Raw genomic sequence first — 20,784 nt, 5'->3', positions numbered from 1 at the left:
AAAGTGCAGTTATGCATTTTTTTTTCTGGCAAGAACTACTATAGATAAACATCAATTCGCTCCTGCAGATCACAGTCGCAGTAAATAAATTTTTCAGGAAGCTAAGTTCCATACAAAGCCTCCTCAAAGCTCCCATTTCACACAACATCAATGTTTGGCCTCTGAGAAATAAAAAGCTCTAAGGTTGCTTTATCCAGAGCTAAATTATCAATTGTAGCTGCTTAAGAAAAAAATAAAAATAGGGCATTTCAATGAGAAATCAGTGTGGGAGGTAAACAACACAGTTGCTAGATGGTGATGCTGGTTAGAGACAAAATGGGAAAAGACAGGGATTTTGCTGGTGATTGATCTGGACCCTCTGCGATGGTGTCTGTGGCCCTGAACACATCGCTGCGGCTCCGCATCGGCGATGGTAAGGAGGGAGCGACCAGCTTCAGGCAAGCTCAGCAGCCAGCGCTTGCGCTATTTTCTTTTATAGCTTTTTAAAGTAGCAGACTGGGATTATCCATTATAAAGTATTTGTCACCAAAAAACCCCACGCCGGTTATAACCATAAAAGTCGCAGCTCCTCGGATCACTCGCAAGCTGCTCACAGAGGCGGGATGGAGGGAGAGCCGTCCGGCACCCGGCTGAGCCCACGGCAGCCGTGGCACGCCGTATTTTGCCGACTCAGACTGTGGGAAGGAGTTACGACCCACTGGGGCCCAAAAGCACTTTTTGAAGTGGCTCGCCAGGATTCAGCCACGAGATGGGAAGGAAGGGCAGGAAAAGCATCTTGGCTCACCTCTATCTAATGATGCCCTTCCCATTTTGAGCGGCAGAGCCAGCACCGCTGCCGAGCGGCGTCCCACGGGGCTGCTGCCTGCGGGGCTGCTGCCCGCTGCCTGCCCAATAACGCGGTCCTTGGGGGGCACATCCAAACCCCGAGCTTCAGGACTCGCTGGCGCTGTCGGAGCCAGGACCGTGCTAAGACTCAGGATGCTCCATCTGCTCTTTAAATAAAGAGATGCTGGGCTCTGTTATCATTTAATTATTAGCCTAAAAAAAGACCAAAACACAGAAACCCTTCCAGACTCAGGTCAGGAAGGGAGGTTCTTCAATAAGAGATCAAGGGATGGGTAAGGAGAAGACGACTGCTGCCAAAGGCAATCCGCATGTCCCTCATAGCAAGACCTAATGAACCCAAATACCCTGCGGTGCCCAAAATCCTTGGAGCTTCATACCTAGCTAAGCGGCTTAAAAATCAAGGAGGAAGGAGGACAGGACTGTGCTGGTCTCGGTAACTCCAGATCAAATCAGCACAGCTTTCGAGCAACATACGGAGTTGTACCTGCCAGCCTTGGGACTGTCAGGAGTACAAATTCATAGACCCAAAGTGAACCCTGAGCTGCAAAGGAGCAACCCCCTCGCACGCCCTCAAATCGCAAACGAAGCAGCAAAGCACCGTCTCCAACCCCGCCGGTGCGGTTTGCTCCCACCACGCGCAGGACCCGGCTCCCACCGCGCTGCACCCGCGGGGCGGGCAGAACCGGCCCCGGAGCCGTTTTGGGTCAATCCTGTCCGGAGCAATGACACTAAAGACCCAGGGAGCCATCAGCGATTCATTTACTCAGTTGCTAAACACAAGGGCAATTTTGAGAGTTAATAAGTTACCAGAGAAGCTGCTGCCTTTCTCAAGCACCAAAACTGGTCCATTGCCCAACACCAGACGCTAAAGACTGATCATCTCCATTGATGCTTTCTAAGGACCCGTTATTTAATAAAAAACAGGTCAGCTGCCCTTCTACTCTTTGCAAAAATGTTTTTCTTTCAACTCATCTCAGAAAATAACCAGCAGGTGCTCAAAAGAGAAGCACATTTTCCATCACTAAAACAAACTTAATTTTGAAGTCATGAACTTGTGACACCCATTGCTCTCCTGAAAATAAAACCGCCAGGGATGATATAATATGCATATTTAACCTTCTGATGTTGCTAATGTTTTTAGCAGAAACTGATATATCACCATGCCCACTGACAGGCGTGACAGCCCATAAGCTATTGCTGTGGCTATTTGCAAACACCTATTACCTGCAGCATTATTTCCAGGTTACAGAAATGAGCCATTGGGCTTATGGTACTGTAATAACACCAGGCACCGCAAAGCCCCGAAGGAGACCTTGGAGCGTGGCTGGTTGTGGCCAAAGGTCAGCAAACACGGGGGGGATGTGGGTGCCCACGTGGGGCTGGAATAGGCCACGGCACCCAGCGGGACCAGGGAGCTCATCCCACGCTTGCCAGCATCCCCATCGCCGGCCAGGGGCTTCAGCACCCTTCTCCTGATGCTTAAATCACTAGCTCATCAAATCAACAAAAACCCCTATATATCTCTCTCTATAAATTCATAATCACCAAAAAACTACATATATAAATTCATATATACACATACTTTTAAATCAGAGGCAACTCTTTCAAGAAAAAAAAAAAATGGAGAAAAAAAACCTGCCAGGAGCAAGTGCCCACACAGCCATGATCTTAATTGATCCGTGGCAAGAGGGAAAATATATATTTAGGTTAAGGAGACTGCCAGAAGGCACAAGTTTTAAAAGTAAAATCCCAAAGCACCCAGGGCAAAACCATGCAAATTACCATCACGACTGAGTTCTTATCTATATCAATATCTGCCAGCAATAGCCCATCCCCAGCCAGCCACCAGCGCCCAGCCAGCAACCAGAGAGTCATCTGTACTCTAGTGACACTCTTCCCAGCGTTATATTTAGGAGACTCTTACCTTTTATGTTACTAAAAAACAGAGTTTAGTTTTCAGGGAGTCCTGTTATCGCGGTTGTTAACACTTGCTTCAAGGCAAAATTTTGACCCAGCAAATTCCACTTTGGAAAAAAAACCGTATTTTATGCATGACTTTAGCAAAAGAAATGCATGCGGTTTTCAAGATGCAGTGCAATAGGTCAAGTTTGGGATGCGTTTTATGCCCGAAGTAATAAAAAAAAAGAAAAAAAAAATCTGCCCAGGTCCCCCCCCAGTATTAAACTTTTAATGGGAATCCAGCTCTTTTAGTATTAATGATGAAATCAGAGTTAATCCCTCTGAAACTTTGAATTTGGCCAGGACCTTTCTGCATCCCACCAGGGTTTGTCCCCTGCTCTCCCAGCACCCACGAGCTCATCTTGAAGGTGCTTCTTGGTGGCCCTCGGGGAGGGGAGCTCCTTGCAGGGATGCTCAGGAAGGGGTGAGCCAAGCACCCCCAAAGTGCTTTTATATATCAGATCTGGTCATTGGTAAGTAAATGTTTTTCCATCGATAACAACAGATAGCTAAATCAAAGCTTCAGCGTGCCCTCGGAGCTCTTAAACAGCATCATGGATTTCCTCCCGAATCAGTAGATGAATCAAATACCTGGTGCGAGGCTGCAGATAATCCCGACGATTTATTTTGGGGGAGCCGGGGCGAGGGAAGGCGGGGGGCAGGCTCCAGCCCTGCCGGGGATTTGCGTATTAGTAAAAACAAACAATCCTGTAAATAACGAGACCCTCGTCCTGTCTCCACCACGCTACTCTTATTGAGTGAGTCAGATGTTCTGCTGATTAAAAATTGATCCATTTCAAAATCTAATCAACAGAATAGGATTCTTTCATATGTTATCAAGGCAGCTGCTGACAACAAAAACCAAACCTGTTATTAACCCATGAACCCCGATGACCTGAACCTGGCTGGGCTCTGCAACTGTAAATTATTCAGTAGTCCAAGAGCAATACCCGTAAGCCTGATGAATTTACGCCCCGACCAGAGGCGGTGGGGGTTAAAGCCAATATCACAGACCCGGGGGTCCCCAGGGACGCGGTTCACGACACGCTGCCACTCTGTGTCATGCCTGGGAATACATTACCAGCATCTGCTCAGCTTCGCCTTGCAAATGTCTAGTCCTTTTTTTTTTGTTTTTTAAATGACTTTCTGGATTCAGCACGGCACCGTAGGGAGCAGCCCCACGCCGGCAGTGCAGCGGAGCCCAGGCAGCCCCGCAGGCACGGCCGGTCTCTGCTCAAGCCTTTGGTTGTCACCGTTGAGCAAATTTCATAGAGCAAACAGTTTGCACCCCTGCTTTAACCATAGCCCAGCACTGCCAAATCAGCCATGGAGCGACAGGGAAACTGGGGGAGTAACTGGGATTTTTTAAAAATTTTAATCATTATTTTTAAGCCCCGCTTGCATTCCTCACCCACGCTGCTCAACATGATGATGGAGACATCGCAATGGGTTGATGCCGCCTCTGCAATATTACCCTGTAGGTTGCCTCTTGGATATTGCTTTATGGACTGGTGACATTTCTCCGCGGTCACACCGTGCCAAGGGGACACCCGGCTGGTGCGGACCAGGCTCGGCTCTGCCGGGGTCCCAGTGCTGAGCCTGGGCACCTGCATACCGCTGACTCGCACCTCCCCAAAAAAACCTCGTTCACCGAAAAGCACCCAGGACACAGACAAGCCCCAGCCTCGCCGCAGGCTCTGACCCAGCACCGCTGCCAGCACCTGGAGCGAGCCAGGATCGCCACCGACTGAGCCACAGCAGCATCGCTCGGCTCCCCAAACCTCAAATCAACACCTTTCTCCAAGTTTCGGGCGGGGGTGAAGTAGCAGTTTTAAGTGCAGGTTTTGATGCTTTTCGGGGCAAAAAAGCCCTGCCCAACACTGTTGAACATTTTATTTTCTGCCCCAGCTGCAGACAGCACCTCCCCGCTGGTTGATCCACCCGGTATAAGAGGCTTGAACCAGAATGGGGAAAAAAATTGGCGCCGCATAAACCAAGCTCAAAGATAATGACAGCTCTTCTCTTAAATCGTAATATATTTATAAGTTTAATGACTCTCTGACCTCTCCTTAAAGCCCAAATAACCCCTGGGGAGCCCCCTCAGACCGGCCGCTATCGATCCTGGCTGGGCTCCACCTCCCAGCGAGCGGCACCTCCGGGGATGCTCCATGCAGTGGGTCGGAGGCAAAACCCCTCCTGCCTCCCCCCGAAAAACCCGCTGGGTGCCAGCACCACACCAGAGCTTTTCAGTTATTTAATAGCGAGCCCACCACCATCCTTCACCCCACAACCTCAGGGGGACCCAGGGGATCCCAAATGGCAAGGTACAGCTAGAAACACTAGATATTGACTATTTTTTTGTCCTATATTAAGTCTAACAGTGCTTTAAAAACAACGCATAGAGCCGTTGGCAGCGGCAGTGCCCACAGGGATGCTCCCCAGCTGCCCTGGAAGCGAAGCCCGGGCTGCTCCCCAGCGGGGATTTTGGAGAGATCGGCTCTCCCCGGCACGCTGGAGGGGCTGGAGTCACAGCCCGTCCCCGCAGCCCCGACGTCAGCGCGCAGCCGCCACCTCCATCGATTTTGGATCCAAAACTCAGTTGAAGGCGTCGGGGCTGCGGGTGTGAGGGCAGGGCACAGCCCCCTCTTCCACAGGGGTGGGAGAAATAAAAAAGCAGCAGCAACTGGGCAGTGGGTACCATCGCCACCAGCAAAAAACCGCAAGCAGAGCATTTTTGTGTTGTTTTCCCCTTTTTTAAAGCCTCGCCAGTTAAAGGCTTCTGGCTGGACATCCCCAGGCTCCACAGTCGGAGCAGGTAGATTGCCCACATAACTCCCAGACTGGGGCTCTACAAATCCCCCCGCTATGGGGTACCTGGATTAAACCCCAGCAGGCTGCACCCCACATCCCTCCTCGTGCACGGTCCTGCCCACCCGGCTCCAGGGCTACGGATGCCCCTGGCGAGACCTCCCCATGCGCTTTAGCATCCTTATGGGATTTGGGGTCTTGAAAGAGAAACTGAGTGCAGGATCTGGCCTGGGAGCAGCGCCATCCCGGCCCAGCCAGCGATCTATTCCCGCGATCTGCACGGATGCACGTAAACAACCGCTGGTTTGTCTCGCCATCGTCATCATCATCACCACTCCAGAGGCCGCAGCGGCTCCCTCGGCGCTGCCAGGGCAGGCAGGCTCACCCAGCACCAGCCATCTACCCCTCCGCTCCCTCCTCGCTATCTAATAATCACACTTGTGCGAAGCTGTTGCCGTACATAAGGAAAAGAGAAAACATCCTTGGAGAGCCTAACAATCAGACAATTTTTAAGATCATGGAGCATTAAACCATTCCCAATAGGGTTTACTAATCAAACAGCCAAATCCTTCATAACCAACCAATCCCTACAGAGCAATTAAATCCTTCCCCTTTAAAACACTTGGCACGCCGTCTGGGGAGAAAAAGAAAAATTTGCAAAATTCATTTGATAAATTAACCAGGGAAAAGAAAGAAGTGAATCAAGCTTTGTTCTTTTCATTTTTTTTAATTATGGAATTCACAATGCCTGAATAATGTTTAATAAGAACTATGAAAATTCCTAACAGTATTACAACACAACACAAAAGAATTAACCTGGTTACCGTGAAAAATTGCATATTTAATTAAGAACAGAGAGTTCAAAACTATCCAGAGATTTCAAAAGTACCGTTGCCTAAGGGGCTAAATTACACGCTCGCAGTGCTGCTAACAGGGCTGGAGCGCGCAATCATTACCCAAGTGTCCCCATTAAGTGACAATGGGCAGATGACATCAAATTCATTTCAAAAGCAACAGGAATTGAAGCATTCGCTTGGGTAGTGGAAGGGAAAGCGACTATCCTGCTGGTATAAACCAGACCCCTTGTTGATAAAGGCAATAATTAAAGAATAATGTTAATTAGCTGCTTTTATTTGAAAGAAAAGTGCAGTGGCAGGAGACGTTACCTCTGCGGCGTGTGCCGAGCAGAGAATGGAACGGGCAAAGCTGCTGGCCCTGGGTGGCTGTCGGTGTCCTGGATGCCGGGACACGTGCCGGAGCCGTGCTCCGGGCTGGATCCCGCTGGCCTCAGGCACCCGCCGGCCCCAGCCAGCCCTCGGCTCTGCCAGGGCAGGGGTTAGGGGGAGTTAGGAGGTGGCTGGGATCAGCAGAGCGCAGCCCATCACCGGTGCCAGAGGAAGGGAACCGGAGCGGCACAGCCAGGGCATCCCGCTCGCGCTCCGGTGCAACGAATGTGGCATCAGCAAATGCTCACAGGGGACAGACCCCACGGAGGAGCCTCCACCGGCAATTTGGGTGCTGAATTTGGGGCCTAAAGGTGCTGCTGAGGGGACCTCATGGGACCCAGCGCGATGCTCTGCCCCGCCAGGGAGGGTGGTGAGCCGCCATCCTGGGGGGTACGGGCAGGTGCAGCATCAGGGTCCCCACGAGCCTTCCTCCTGAAGGGCACCGTCCTCCCCATCACCCCGTCCCACCTGCCACACGCCGCTGCACCGCATGTGGGCATCATGGGGGGGGTTTAGCAAGGCTGCTCCCCCAAACTCTGTCCCCGCAGGGAGAGATCCCACCGCCCCCCGGCTGCACTGTGGGACCCCATCACTGCCCCCTCCACCGAGAAACCTGGGGGACGAGGCGGGTAATAATTACCCAGCTCCCAGGGATGAAGCAATGTTTGCAAACCGCTCCGAGAGCCGCAGACAACGGCAGCTCTCCCCGTCGGCGTGATTAATAAAGAATAAATGTCCTCTGCAGCCAGGCTAAGCAATAACACACCGGCTCCGGCGCCAATGAGCGGCTGTGCTTACACCGCACATTACAAGACCCGCTGCCAGCGCCAGGTAATACTTTATTATGTTATCCCGACGGAAGAAAACAAAGGATGCCTGAGGTCCTGACTTCGGTGTAAAACTGCAGGAGCGTTACCAAAGGCAACGGTAGTGTGCTCAGAGCGGCTGACGCACGGCACAGCTCCCACCAGAGGAGTATTTACACGGGGTTCAAATTGGTTATTTACTTTTTTAGAAATCCGTGTTGCAGAAGAACTAGCTAGCACGCACATGCCAAGCAATTAATATTAAAACGGCCACGCGTTAGCGGCAAGTCGCTTAAACTGCAGCTAAATCAATACTCTGGGGTCCTGTTGCAGCTTTGGGGAAATCATTAAGTGCTACACCAAAGTAGTCAAAAAAATAATTACACAGCAAGGCCATATGAAAAAAAAAAAAAAAAGCACTGAAACCATTTTGGAAGGAGTCGTCAGCGTGTTCAGCTGTGTGAAATCACAAAGCTCAACTTAAAAGAAAAACTACCAATGGTGGGGATACTGCAAAGCAGCTCTTCGGCAGACACGGCCAAAATAAATCATATTAAATACACAGATGAAGTTGAAGCAGCCCGTCATCGCACGCTGCCCTTCTGACAGGGCTCCTGCCTGCGAGCCCGGGGTGAGCAGCTATTGCCCCCTGGACCCCCCCCACCGCACCCCGGACCTGAGCTGGGATACGGCAGCACTGGCCTGGGAAGGGGCGGATGCTGCTGCGCCCCTGCTCATTAACAAGCACTGCGGTAAATAACGAGCACTTCAGCTTTCCAGGCTATCTAAGCCTTTTGGTTAGATTTTACTGATGACGCCCTGTGGCTGGCATCTTGCTGGCTTCGAGAGCTCGTTTTTCATTGCGCTGATACATCCTGGACCTCTTTGCAACGATGCCCGCCGAGATCCTGTGCATGGGCAACCGAAACAGCACACACAACCCTTCCAAGGGCCCTTCTCTGCAGAAGACGATGGACAAGAGCACAGCCATGTACCCAGGGCATGGGCACAACCACCACGATGCTGCCAGGCCCCTTTTTGGGGTGATTTGCCCTGAGATGCTGGTTTGCAAGAATACTCCATCCCAGGAGCAGGGAAACTGAGGCACAAAGCCGTTGCCCAAGGAAGCAAGCGGGTGCTGGGACAGAGCCCGACCCAGCGCTGGAACTGCTTCACTCCATCCTGAATCGCAGAGATTCCTCAGCCTGCGATGGGGAAAGGGGCACAATCCCGTTATTTTACAGCGGGCTGGGAACAGGAATCCTGAGTTTTAACCCTCCAGCAGAAAATCACAACACCCCACGCTCAGCCTCGTCCTCCCCACACACTGAGCCCCGAGATGCCAGGGCGAGGCACCCACAGACCCTGCTCCCCCCACCCCATCGCCAAAGCCAACCCAGGAGAGGGGAATCTCAGCAAGGCAGCGATCCCGAGTGAGCCAGACCCAGGGCGGGGCCGAATTCCCCTTCCCAGGTTTTGCTGCCTCAGCAAGACACACCAAAAGCTGCAGGAAAGCGTGCACCACAAAAAAAAAAAAAAAAGGTAATTAAAGAAAACTCAGTCATAGATCCTAATGCAACACGCACGAGAAAGTGTTACGAAAAGGGAAAACTTTTTAATAAAGTCTGCAAGTATATATTCCTCCTTTATCAACCTCAAGATTTATTGACCCGAGAAGCCATATTGACTGAATAAATCTTGATAATGACCCCAGCAGAAGTCAATACCTGCTTATTATCTCCCAAGTTGGGGAATTACATCTTTCGGTAATAGGAGCAGGATGGTACAAAATGTTCTGAGAAACTTCACGCAGCCTTTTTGGGGGGAATGGATGCCTCTAATGTGCCTTTTCCAATCCGAGAGGGAACCTGCTACACCATTAATACAGCGAGCGAGCTGCGGTGCGGTGTCTATCTCGAGGTCTGGCGAGGGGGGAGCACACACCGTAGCTTTTGAACCCTAAATTAATTTCATTTCAAGGCAAGCTGTTGTAGGAGCAGGATGCTGCAGCTCGCCATCACCCTCCCTCCCTGCAAACAATGGCCCCGCATTTTCAATTTGCCATGTTGTGTCGGCAGCTCCGGGGATAATTCCCTGAAATTCAAGATGTGGGAATTCCCGCAGCCGGAGATGTACAGCACCATGATTGCGCCAGTACCCAAGGGAGGAGGGGAGCAGCATCGCCGCCGCCCCACAGGAGACGCAGCTGTCCCTGGGAACCCAAATACACCGCTTTTCTCCAACCAGCAAAAAAAGGAGGGGAAAACTGGGGAGCAGACGAGCACTCCAGCCCTCAAATCCATAGACAAGCAAAGCCTTCTGCATTTAAAGATGGTGCTTCTTTTGCCAACAGTTAACTTTCCGTTCAGCGGAGAAAACAGTAGCTATGGGACCGGCGCGCACAACAATTATGCCTGCATTTTTATTTGGAGTCTCTGCAGACAGCAAGAAAAATTAACTGAAGGGAGCAGCTCCTGTGCCAACATATGGAGGGAGATGAATAGCGAGTTCTGCATGCTCCGCTGAGGTTATCTAGTTAAGCAAGTACCTCCTAAAGGACTCGCAGGCTGGGAGTGTACTGTTTGCTTAATCTGGTCATAAATAATAATTTGGATCACCGAACATTTTAACATTCAGCTCCACCTGCAGCACAAAAGCCCTGCTGAGCCCTGCCAAACTCGCTGCCTGTGAGGCAGCGGGAGACGACGACGCAGCCCAGGGACCCCAGCGAAATGGCTCCCCTCTCGCCACCAAGCCACGCAGGGCATTGATGCAAGAGGCTCCTCCGCCGCCTGGGCTGGCCTGAGTTGGGGGCAGCAGGCAGCTGCCTCCACCCCATCAACCCCCCTCCATGCTCTCCCCCATTTCAGTGGGCACAGCAATCCCAAGCGCTCCGCTTGCTGGCCCCATGCCCACCTCCAAGCTGGATAACCCACCAGGAGGCGATACCCTTCCCTCCACTCCCACAAAATCAAATCGTATTTCCATCCCTGTCCCCTATTTGCCTCTTGGTCACAACCCCTTTTTTTCCCCCCCTCCCCTCCAAGGCCACAGAGACAATCCACTAAACTGGATCAGGAGGCCAGCGTGTACATCTCTAATGGGCTGCAGCACGCACACAATTAATTAATGGATTTATTAATTAGGGAAGAAGTCACTCTTCGGGCTGGAATTGGGGTCACCAGTTTCTAAAGTGAGAGCTGCAGAGCTAAAGATAAACTCTCATTTTCTGCAGCTCCCTTCTTGTCTGGCAGCATCTCAATTATTCAGCCACAGGAAAAAAAGAAAAAAAAAAAAAGAACACATTTCACTTCAGGAACTTCACGGTCCGACTTTCTGCTGATGCACAACACAGACCCAACAGCAGGTGGGACCAGGAACACGGCCTGTCTCGTTCTCCCCTTCCCATATAAATTGGAAATATTAGAGATATGAAGTATTTGCTTCTAATGAAGGATTTGGGGGGAGCAGTGGGATGCGGGATGGATGCTGCACCCCGGCCTGTCCCAAGGAGGGACCTGTGGTGGAGGTGTGGATGATGGTGACATCCAGAGACACACAAGTCCTCCAGTCACCCAGGTTTTAATGGGCCATGCTGAAGCATCAGCTATGCTTTGATGGCCAGTTCAGCTGAACCTCCTTGGCGGCACATGGAAAGGACAAGCATTTCTAGCTGCCATAGCCCTAGGTCTCTAAGAAAACAGGGCTCCCAAGTGAAGGAAAGAAATGTCACTAGTGTCCCTGCCAAGAGACAGGCTACAGAGCACAGCCGCAATAGCAGACAGCGGAGAATCCACATGAAGAGCACCATCACAAACACCCTGGACAGTGGGAACCTCTCAAGAGGAGCACACAACTATCAGACAACAGATAACCCAATCACCAGACAGACATCTGCAGAGAACCAGGCTTCGTTACTGCCACTGCTCCTAAATTCATATTAATTGTTTAAACGGGACGATTCTGCAGCCCACGCTCCCCCACGCCCCGACGCACGGGGAGCAGCTGGAGCCACTGGAAAGCACAAACCACGTTCACAACCCCGCAACGCTCCTCAGCCAGCTCCGGGCACGGGCTGCACATGCATAAATCCTGAGATTTCAGCTTGGAAAGACAAAATCCCCCTGAGATAGGGGCACCCAGAGCCCCCTCGGGCTCCCCCTCTTCCCCTTGGGCATGACGACCATGGGCACCATCCCACCCCCCACCTCTGCAAAGCAGGGGTGGGAACGGATAGTGTTGGGCGCTGGAGATGCTCGAGGAAACTGGAAGGTCCCACTGGTCTCTCCATAAGAGCCCTAGAAAACACACGGGATGCAGGGAATTTACAGAGGTGAAAGCAGCCCCAAAAGCGCCTTGGCCTCCCCCCGAGGTTATCCTGCCCACGGGCTGCTCCACAAGAGTGCAGTTAAGTTTATTAGTCCAAGCTCCAGGAATTAAGCTTCAGCCAAGAGGACTGATAGCTTATTTACTGCTGTCGTCTATATAAAGAAGAATTTTGACACATTGTTAAATGATAGCACATTTAGATAAGTCAAGCTGTCATATCATTTAATGGATGTCTAAACTCCCTCTGTAGCTGATATGTAAAATTTATGCACTTCAGAATATCATAAGGTTATAATATTTTAATCACATCCACAGTTGTTTTTTTTTTTCTCCCCTAAACTTTGAACAGCAAAAACATTCCATCAACCACACCGCGCTCCGAGGCTCCCGGCACACCGCCATCCGGCGGAGCCGCCACCAAAGTTTCTGCCCAACTCCGCTCCGGCACGCGGAGAGCATTTGCATTACGGGAAATAAGATGAAGAGCATTTTATTTGATGAACCAAACACTGGAGCTGTATAGCCAGAGCTCATCTGCATAATGAGATGTGAAGACATTTATAAAAAATGGCTATAATCGGTCTCTCTCCCCTCACTCACGGTTGTATTTATTATCCCAAATCAGCAGCTCGCAACTCTTCCCATTTTTTGCCGTTTTAACACAGAACGGGTTAGATTAAATCGGCATCTGGCACGCGGAGCGTGTAATCCATACAATGCTAACCGGAACATAATAAACCGAGAGCAAATTAAAACACAAAAAACCCATAAAGGTATGAATCCCGCTATGACTATTATACACAAGAAAGCTGTAAAAAAATACTGCATTAGTAATGTACACAATAAAACAATCTCATAACCCAGTGAAATATGTCTGGTATTATCTTTGATAGAATTTTATCTCTTCTCATTTCCGAGACTATTTGCTGTAAAAAGGCTCAATGCCGTTTTGATCAAAGTGCTGCCGAGTAGCACATTATCTACATGTTTTACATATGCCCACCATTCATCAGGGTTGCTCAAACTCTGCCATTCCCGGCCAGCCCCAGGCCAGCAGAGCTGCTCAGACACACGCATTAAAAAGGAAGGAGAAAAAAAAAAAAAAAAAAGGGAAAAGCTCTTGCAAGAATAATAAATGGATTGTTTCCCTTCCTTTTTTTTTGTTCGTTTTCCTTTTTCTTTTTTTTTTTAATAGAGGGCATTAGGCCAAGCTGGCACAAGGTCACCTTTCCCACCGCGATCCCGGCGAGGCGGCAGGACTGCTGCCTGGACAGAAGTCAATCCCCACCGCTCCCTCTCCAGCTCCGCACCCGGCCACGGCCACCCGGTCAAGCAGAACGGCGGGGAAGCGGAGCTGCCCACCTCCCGGCCCACCTCTCCCTCCGGCAAAGTCCTCCCCCAACAAACCCACAGAAAAAGTAGCTGACAATATTTATCTTTAAATAAAGGTCTGTGCGCACCCAGAAAAAGTCATTAGCGTGATGTACCGAGGAACGCTTTTGTATCCGAAGCGCTTAGACCCGTAATCCCTTTCCGACCACAATGCCATAAATGAGCAGTCATGGCAAGCCGACCGGCCGCGGTACCTGCATTACTTTTAGGGTTGCGTATCGCAGATGTAGCACGTAATCTGCTTAAAAGCCAAAATGTATTAAATGCTGGAACTGTTGATACAGTACCGAAGCCCCGTAAATCGCATTTCAATTTGTTTACTCCCCTATGAAGCATGCTGCATTTTAAACTCGGTAATATCCTACAGGGATAAACCCCTTTAATAGCCATGTAAATGAGCGTTTCGGCTTTTGTAGTAGATCCAGGTTGGGTTTCATCCCATTATGTTGGGAGAGCTATTGTTTTAATTATCCGCCTCCCCGCTACCTAGGTGCCTATTTAAGGTCACAGACTGGCAGCATCCCCTGCCAAACCTTCCCTCGCACCCGGTAACAAAGGACTTACCGTGAATTTCACAGAGCGAGGGCACGACGGCGGGATACGGCATCCGTGACCTGCCCAGAGCCACAAAGGATCTCTCTCCCGCCGCATCCATCGCAAGTCCCGAGCGCCGGCACCCGGCCCTTCCCCGAGCCGGCCCGCAGGACCCCCGGCCGGCTGCCGCCGGTCGCCTTTCCCCGCCGTTCAGGGCTGACCGAGCCCCCGCACCGGCGCCGCAAACCCCCGGCCCTGAATAACAATGGGAGCGCGGCGGGGCTCCGGGCAGCCCCGCTCCGCCATCCCCCGGGCTACCGCGCATCCATCACCTCCAGAAAGAGCCGCCGCTCTCCCAGCGCCCGGCGCCGGGGACGGGCAGGGGGTGCAGCGACAGAGCCGCTACCGGGGGAGGGGGGGCACGGACACCGGGGACACTTTGCAGCCCGCGGGCACCTGCGGCTCCGCTCCGCGGGCGGCGACCGCAAGAAACTTGGCGGAGCGGCGCGGGGGGCCGCGCTCCCCGCAACTTCATCCCGCGCAACTTCCCTCCCTCCTCTGCCTCCCTCCCTCCCCTCCCGCCGGGGCGGAGCGGCGGCCGCCCCCCGGCCCCGCTGTCACCTCGGGGGCGGCGGGGCGGGGGCCGGGGCGGCGCGGCTCCATTGCCGCTAGCGCTGCTCCATGCTCCCGGGCGGCGCCGAACAAAGAGCGGCGGCGGCGGGGATCAATTTCTGATACCTATCGATGGGGAAGGGCGGGCGGAGGGAGGGCGGGAGGGAGCGGGGGGGAGAGGGAGGGATGGGGGCGGCCGCCCGGATCCCCCCCCCCCCCCCCCCCCCCCGTCCTCCCGCCGCCAGCCCCGCGGCCGCCGCCGCCGCCACCAACCTGGAGCCGGCGGACATCAAACCGCGTCCGGTATCGAAACATCGATCCCACGTCGGCGGCCATCTTGGGGGAGACCGGCGGCGCGGAGGGGCGCGGAGCGGCGCGGAGGGGAGCGGAGGCGACCGCCCGCCTCCAGCGCCGGGGGCGGCCCCGCCGCCGCCTCGCCCCGCCCGCGCCCCGCGGGGAGGGAAGGGGGCGCCCCCCCCCCCGGGGGTCCGCCCGCGGGCACCGGCCCCACGCGGGTCGTGGGACCCCCCCGCGCCGCCTGCGGAGCAGCCCCTCGCAGGCCGCCGCCGGGGAGGGGGCGCAGAGCCGGGGTGCGATCGCTTTTTTCACACAAATCGGGGTTTTGAGGGCACTCAGCCGCCCGGGAAGGTGGAAAATCGCCGTCCGCAAGCCGCCCGTTAAACTTTTTCAGTTTGTGGGGTTTTTTTCCCTAACGCGACACCTTTGACCCTGGTGGGAATTGCCACAGCAAACGTGCTCACAGCACGCCACGGCCCGAAAAATCCCCAAATTCAGACTGCTTTAGGACTATATTTTTCAATGACTTAACGTGGTTGGTCTCTGAAGAATTCAAACAACTTAAACAGAAGAATGGGGCAGAGCCAGTAGCACTTGGGCAGTAACAAAACCTGTCCAGAAATACCCCCTTTGCTTTCCTACCAAAATAATTGAAGAGTTTTATGATTTCTGCCCCAAGCTACCCCATATCCTGTCGTACCAACCCCACCAACGTCCAAAGGGCTTCGAGCATTAATTCCCTTTGCCCAGGGGAAAGGGGTGACCTCCCAGCAGAGCCACGCCGCGTTTGCAGTGGGGGGACCCCAGCGCTGCTGGCCGTGGCTCGCTTTTGGGCGCAGAAAGGCTGAGCCGCCCCTTGGGGTGCATTTTGCAGGCGGGTATTTGCCGCCCAAGCGAGTGCAGCATTTTGATATTCCTGCTAAGGAACAGGTAACGGCCCAAGCTGTCCTGCAGACGCGTGCACGCCTCTGCGCGTGGAAGAGCCGGGGGCTCCTGCCCGGCTGTGACACAAACCCACGTCCCAGCTCCCCTCCCCGAGACCCAGCGTGGGGCAAGCTGGGGCCACTGCCGCCCCACGGAGCGGGGGCCGGTACCGAAGCGTTGCCCCGGGCTCACAAGCCACGGACGCTGCTTTGCCTCTGAAACTGCAAAGAGGACAAAGGCAGCAGCCCCCTCGTTCACTGGTGCATTGGTCCCCTGTCCCCATCTTACCTGTCACCATTCGCCGCTGCGGAGACCCCCGTGCTCGGACGGGCTGGAGGGAGATGGTCAGCCGTCCCGGCAGCCTCCGCCACCCACATGCATGGACACCAGCGAACCCAGGACCAGTGCTCCTGCAGCTGTCGCTCGTAGTCCTTCACCGTCCCAGCTCCAAAGCTCTCAGCTCCTCTCGCTGCAGCAGATCTTGCAGCACTGGAGCCTCCCGCGGCCCCTCGGCCATCCCGGGGCTTGGCCCCACCTGGCAGCCCGGGCACTGTCCTGCTGCCGTTACCTGCACTTTGCAGGGCTCTTGAGATTCCACTAAAAAGCAACGATTTGAGTTTAGAAGACACAGAAGAAAAGAAATATCCTTCAAACTGCACGCTGCTCTGTCACAGGGACAGGTCTGCTCCTTCCCTTCTTGCTGTCTGAAGTTCACCTCAGCCAGGAAAACTGTCCAAAAGGATAAGGCACGCACCCAAAGTGACCTCGGCACCGCGCTGTAGCATAAACAGCTAGGAAATGATCTTGTCCTTCTCATCTCTTCCACTCAGAGAAACTCAGAGCTGCTCACAATCCCACAATTGCAAAATGCCTCAGGCAGAAGAACAAGTGAAGAGAAAATCAAAGTTCAAAGAAAGGATTCGCAGGAGCCAAGGCGGTTGGTGTTAGGGAGAGCCTGGATGCTCCTGCAAGCCCTGCTCCAGCCTCTCCCCAGTCCCGTCCCCCACCTCCAGAGCTGGCTGGAGAAGGGGGCTCCCACAGCAGATCCTTCTCCTGGTGCTGCAACAAAAGCACCTGCCTGGAACCAGTGAACCCCAGATGCAATTGCGAATGCCAGCCTGTAATCTCAACCCCATTGGCATCAACCGCAAACTCCACAGATGCCCTGAGACCCCAGCCATCGATGCCTCTGCACTGCCCCTGCTTAGGTGCACCCAAGTTTGCTCTGGGAACCCAAGTGCTATAAATAGATTCTCTCTTAACCCCACAACCACAAAAATCAGAGAGCCCAAAACACTGAGATTTGTAGTGAGATTGGGTCTGCTGGTGGTGCCAGGCAAGTGCTTCTCCTTTGGCTTAATGAGGCTGTAATTAGCCGGGGGTGAGAGCACAGGCTGTGCGAGGGGCGATCCCCCCGCCGGAGTTCATTGCCATCCCTCTCTCAGGGCTGTGCACAGGGTGAGGTTTGTTTACAGGATGGGTCCATAAACCCAGGTGGGATGGTTGGTCTTTGCTGGGGTGGGAGCTGGTTTCTGCTGTGTCCTCTCCGTGCTGGCGGTGGGGATGGCTCAGTCTGTTCGTGACCAAGATGCTCCAGGCATCTGCTGTTGGACACCATCAGAAACAGGTCCCAGCAAGGGGACCTTCTCCCTGCGCCCACAAAGCTGATCTCACACCCATAAATCACTGCCCCGCTCTGCCGCCGAGGGAACACAAGAGCCTGCTCATAAATCAGAAATAAAACTAACTTGGCATCTTTGGTGAGCAAATTAAATTGTGGGCTTTGGAGGAATGTTTCTGTTTGGCCAAATCATTAATAAATCAATGGGAGCCGTAAGGAAGAGGAGAGGGGCTGCGCCCGGTGCCGCACAGCGGGACGGAGAGCTGCGGGGCGGCCCGCTCCATCCCTGCTCTCCCTGTGTCCCCTCGGGCACTGCCCCGCTGGCCCCGGGGCACCCTGGGGAGAGCAAGGGGAGCCCGGCTGCCGCCTCCCCACCGCCCAGGGCTCACCCGCCCCGGGGAGCGCTGCAAGGCGCAGGTTAATAAATCAGTTTGTCTCCAGAACAGTTTGCTTTGTGTGCCTGACAATAGCCCGTTGTAAATGGCAGCCCCTTGCCTCCTCTTCTGAAAGGCTTTTAATTAAAATATGGAAGGGGCTTTTCTGTGTACTTAAATAAAAAAAAAAATAGTTAGATTTCAGCACACTCCCATTTCAGGCGTTAATTTATTCTCGCCTTCCTGCCGTTTGTGATCCACATGATAAGGCCTTTGTGCGGGGATCCGGCCTCATTAGGCAATGTTGGCAGCGCCAGCAGCGATGGTGAGCTCGCTGGGCCACCTTGTCCCGAGGACGGGCAGGGGGATGCCAGGAGCCACACCGAGGGACAGCAGTGCCATCGGGGTGAGCAGAGACAAGCCAGCCCCTGGGGCTGGCCAGGAGCTCGGGCCCAGCTTCAGCCCTGGACACAGCGCAGAAAGACCCTCGTGGAGACCCAGACGGCTGCTCCTGGAGCTCCGTCCCCATCCCGTGCAGGGGAAGGCAGCACAGCCCCTGTCAGCTGTCACCAAGCAGAGCTGGGTCCTGGGGTCCGGGAAGCCCTGGCAGGGGTCCCACTGCCTCTCCCATGTCCCCCATTCCAGGGTCTCTGCCCCCTCCAGCGGGAGAGGCCAGGGCCATCCCAGCGATGCCTGGCTCTGCCTGGCCTCCACCAGCCCAGGGAAGCAGGAGCCACCCCCGCAGCGGGGTACGGGGCCCTTCCAGTCTCTTTCCCATATTTTCACAAATGATTTAAAATGTTTGATAGCGGGGAAGCCCATTACCGCAGGTGATGTAGCTTCATGGCCACCTTCCCTCTCCCTGCAGCCTGCCCTCTCCCTCTGGCCCCTCTCCCTCCTGCCCCTCTCCCTCCTGCTCCTCTCCCTCCTGCCCCTCTCCCTGCCCTTCTCCCTCCTGCCCCTCTCCCTGCCCCTTTCCCTCCTGCTCCTCTCCCTCCTGCCCCTCTCCCTCCTGCCCCTCTCCCTGCCCCTCTCCCCCCTGCCCCTCTCCCTGCCCCTCTCCCCCCTCCCTCTCCCCCCGCCCCGCCGGGGACCGGGCAGCGCCCGCACCGCGCCCGCTACAATGGCGCCACCTGGCGGCCGCCGCGGTGGCTGCAGCGCGTCCCGCCGGGGCGGGCCGGGGGCGCACGGGGGGCAGCGGGGGACACCGGGGAGCTGGCGGGGGGGCAGGGCTGGCCACGGCCGGGGGACACCCCGAGGGGGACACTAAGGGACACGGGGGGGACATGGAGGGCCCAGGAGTGCAGGGTGAGACACGGGGCGGGGGGGGCACGGCACCCCGCCATCGCCTCTCGGTGCCCACGGCGGCTCCCGCAGAGCGTGCACTGAGCTGTGCCCGGACTCAGCCCTCGGGGCCCCCTGGGTGCCCCAGGACGCACGGGGCGGGTGCTCAGATCTCTCCACCGGCCGCATTTCTGCCAAGGCTACTTATTTCCAGGCACATTCCTCCTACAATTAGCACATGCTTTTTAATTAATTTTCGTCTTTTATTGCTTCGCCGAAATTATCTCAACTATGGCGCCATTCGGCGTGCGCACGGCAGATAATGCTGCTATTTATGGCTTTCCCCCGTCAATGCCACAGCTTGGACGGCCACCTCCTCCTGGGGCCGCATCCTGCGCGCAGTGCAGGGCACATCCCCGGGACAGGCCAGCGGCTCAGGGGAGGGGGTATTGTCCGTGCTCATCCCCATCGCCTGCCCTGCCCTCAGGCCAGCCAGCCCCCGGCTCTGTTTTGTGGGCAGCAGCTCTTCCCCAGACCCCTGAGCTGGGCAAATCTTCCTGAACGTTACTGCGGTGATATATCCTTCCGAGTGAAAATGGAGCTGAATCAGGCAAAGCTGCTAAATTAAGTCTGTCTGGAATAAGCTGTTAAACATTAAAACCTTCTGAACACCAAGGGGAGACGGATAAAACCCTTTAAAAGCTCCTGAAGACGCTGCCAGCAGAAAGGGGACGCGAGGGGGAGCATGCCGAGCAAGGGCGAGCCCAAGGAAAGGGAAGGATGCCCCCAGACCCCCACGCAGTGGGAACCGAGGCGCAGGGATGTGGCCGAGGGCGCAAAGGCCGTCTGCGGCAGCGGAGATAAGCTTCAGCCACCAGCCAGCACTGGGACACGTCGGCCACCCCCACGGCCCCCCTTGGTGTGAGCACTGGGGACGGGGTGGCCACCACTGCCAGCTTCAAACTGCAGCTCTGAGCTGCATAGCAATCCATCTTTCTACCTTTAATAAGCTTTCTCCCTTTAAAAATAATCATTACCAATAAACAAATATACCAGCCAGTGTATATAAGCATCAAATTAAGTAGCTACATGCATTTGTTATACTTGATATAGCCTTGTTAACTGGAAATTCCTAGGTTTGGAATATGTATTGATTTCAGCAAACATATATTATTTTACTGTAAGTACCAACAGCCATTGTAGTTAATATACAACAGTTTAATTTAAAATGCATTAGTTTAATAAAAATGCATAAAATAGAAGAGAATTGCATTAGCTTCAATAAAAAATTCAATTTCATAAATATTATCCAGTGTTAAAATGCATTGATTTCCCAGGAAAATGTATTGGTCAAAGGTAATTTACATTGGTTTGAATGGGAATGTACGGGCATGTATACATATGTATTAGTTTAGTCAAATGTATCTGATCGCAGAAAAAAATATCGGTTGGAGCAAAAGATATTCATAAGGAAACCACAACGGCGTGGAGCGAGCGGCTGTACGGACTGGCTCTGGAGCATCCCGGCACGCCGACACGGCCGCGCTCGGCCAGCCCCGGGGCCCAGACACCCCCAAACCGGCTCTGTCGATGTCCAGACTCGTGGCTACCAGTTGGCACGATGCCGCTGGGCTCCCTGGGACGAAGGGAGCCCGTTATCGGCCACGGGCAGGACTTGGCTCGGGCGCAGGCACGTGTCTCGCTCAGGCAGAGCACGCGCCTTGAAAAGAGCGGGGGTTAATCAAATCCTTTTGACTCCATTTTTATCGAGC

At 54.0% G+C, this 20,784-nt stretch overlaps 1 protein-coding gene across 1 annotated transcript in view; it reads right to left on the bottom strand.

Annotated features, from left to right (window-relative positions):
• CUX2 (cut like homeobox 2) overlaps positions 1–14,563 on the bottom strand; it is a gene marked incomplete at both ends in the record, with an annotated part of 65,680 nt that extends 51,117 nt beyond the window's left edge. Inside the window, one exon of the mRNA XM_082324840.1 lies at positions 14,522–14,563. Within this exon, the coding sequence (XP_082180966.1) occupies positions 14,522–14,563 (42 nt within the window). The remainder of the gene's footprint in view (positions 1–14,521) is intronic.
• Positions 14,564–20,784: the final 6,221 nt, after the last annotated feature.

The sequence above is a fragment of the Platalea leucorodia genome, assembly GCF_965183815.1.
Source record: "Platalea leucorodia genome assembly, chromosome: 12".
In the NCBI taxonomy this organism is placed as follows: domain Eukaryota; kingdom Metazoa; phylum Chordata; class Aves; order Pelecaniformes; family Threskiornithidae; genus Platalea; species Platalea leucorodia.
This window is presented reverse-complemented; position numbering and strand designations above follow the sequence as displayed.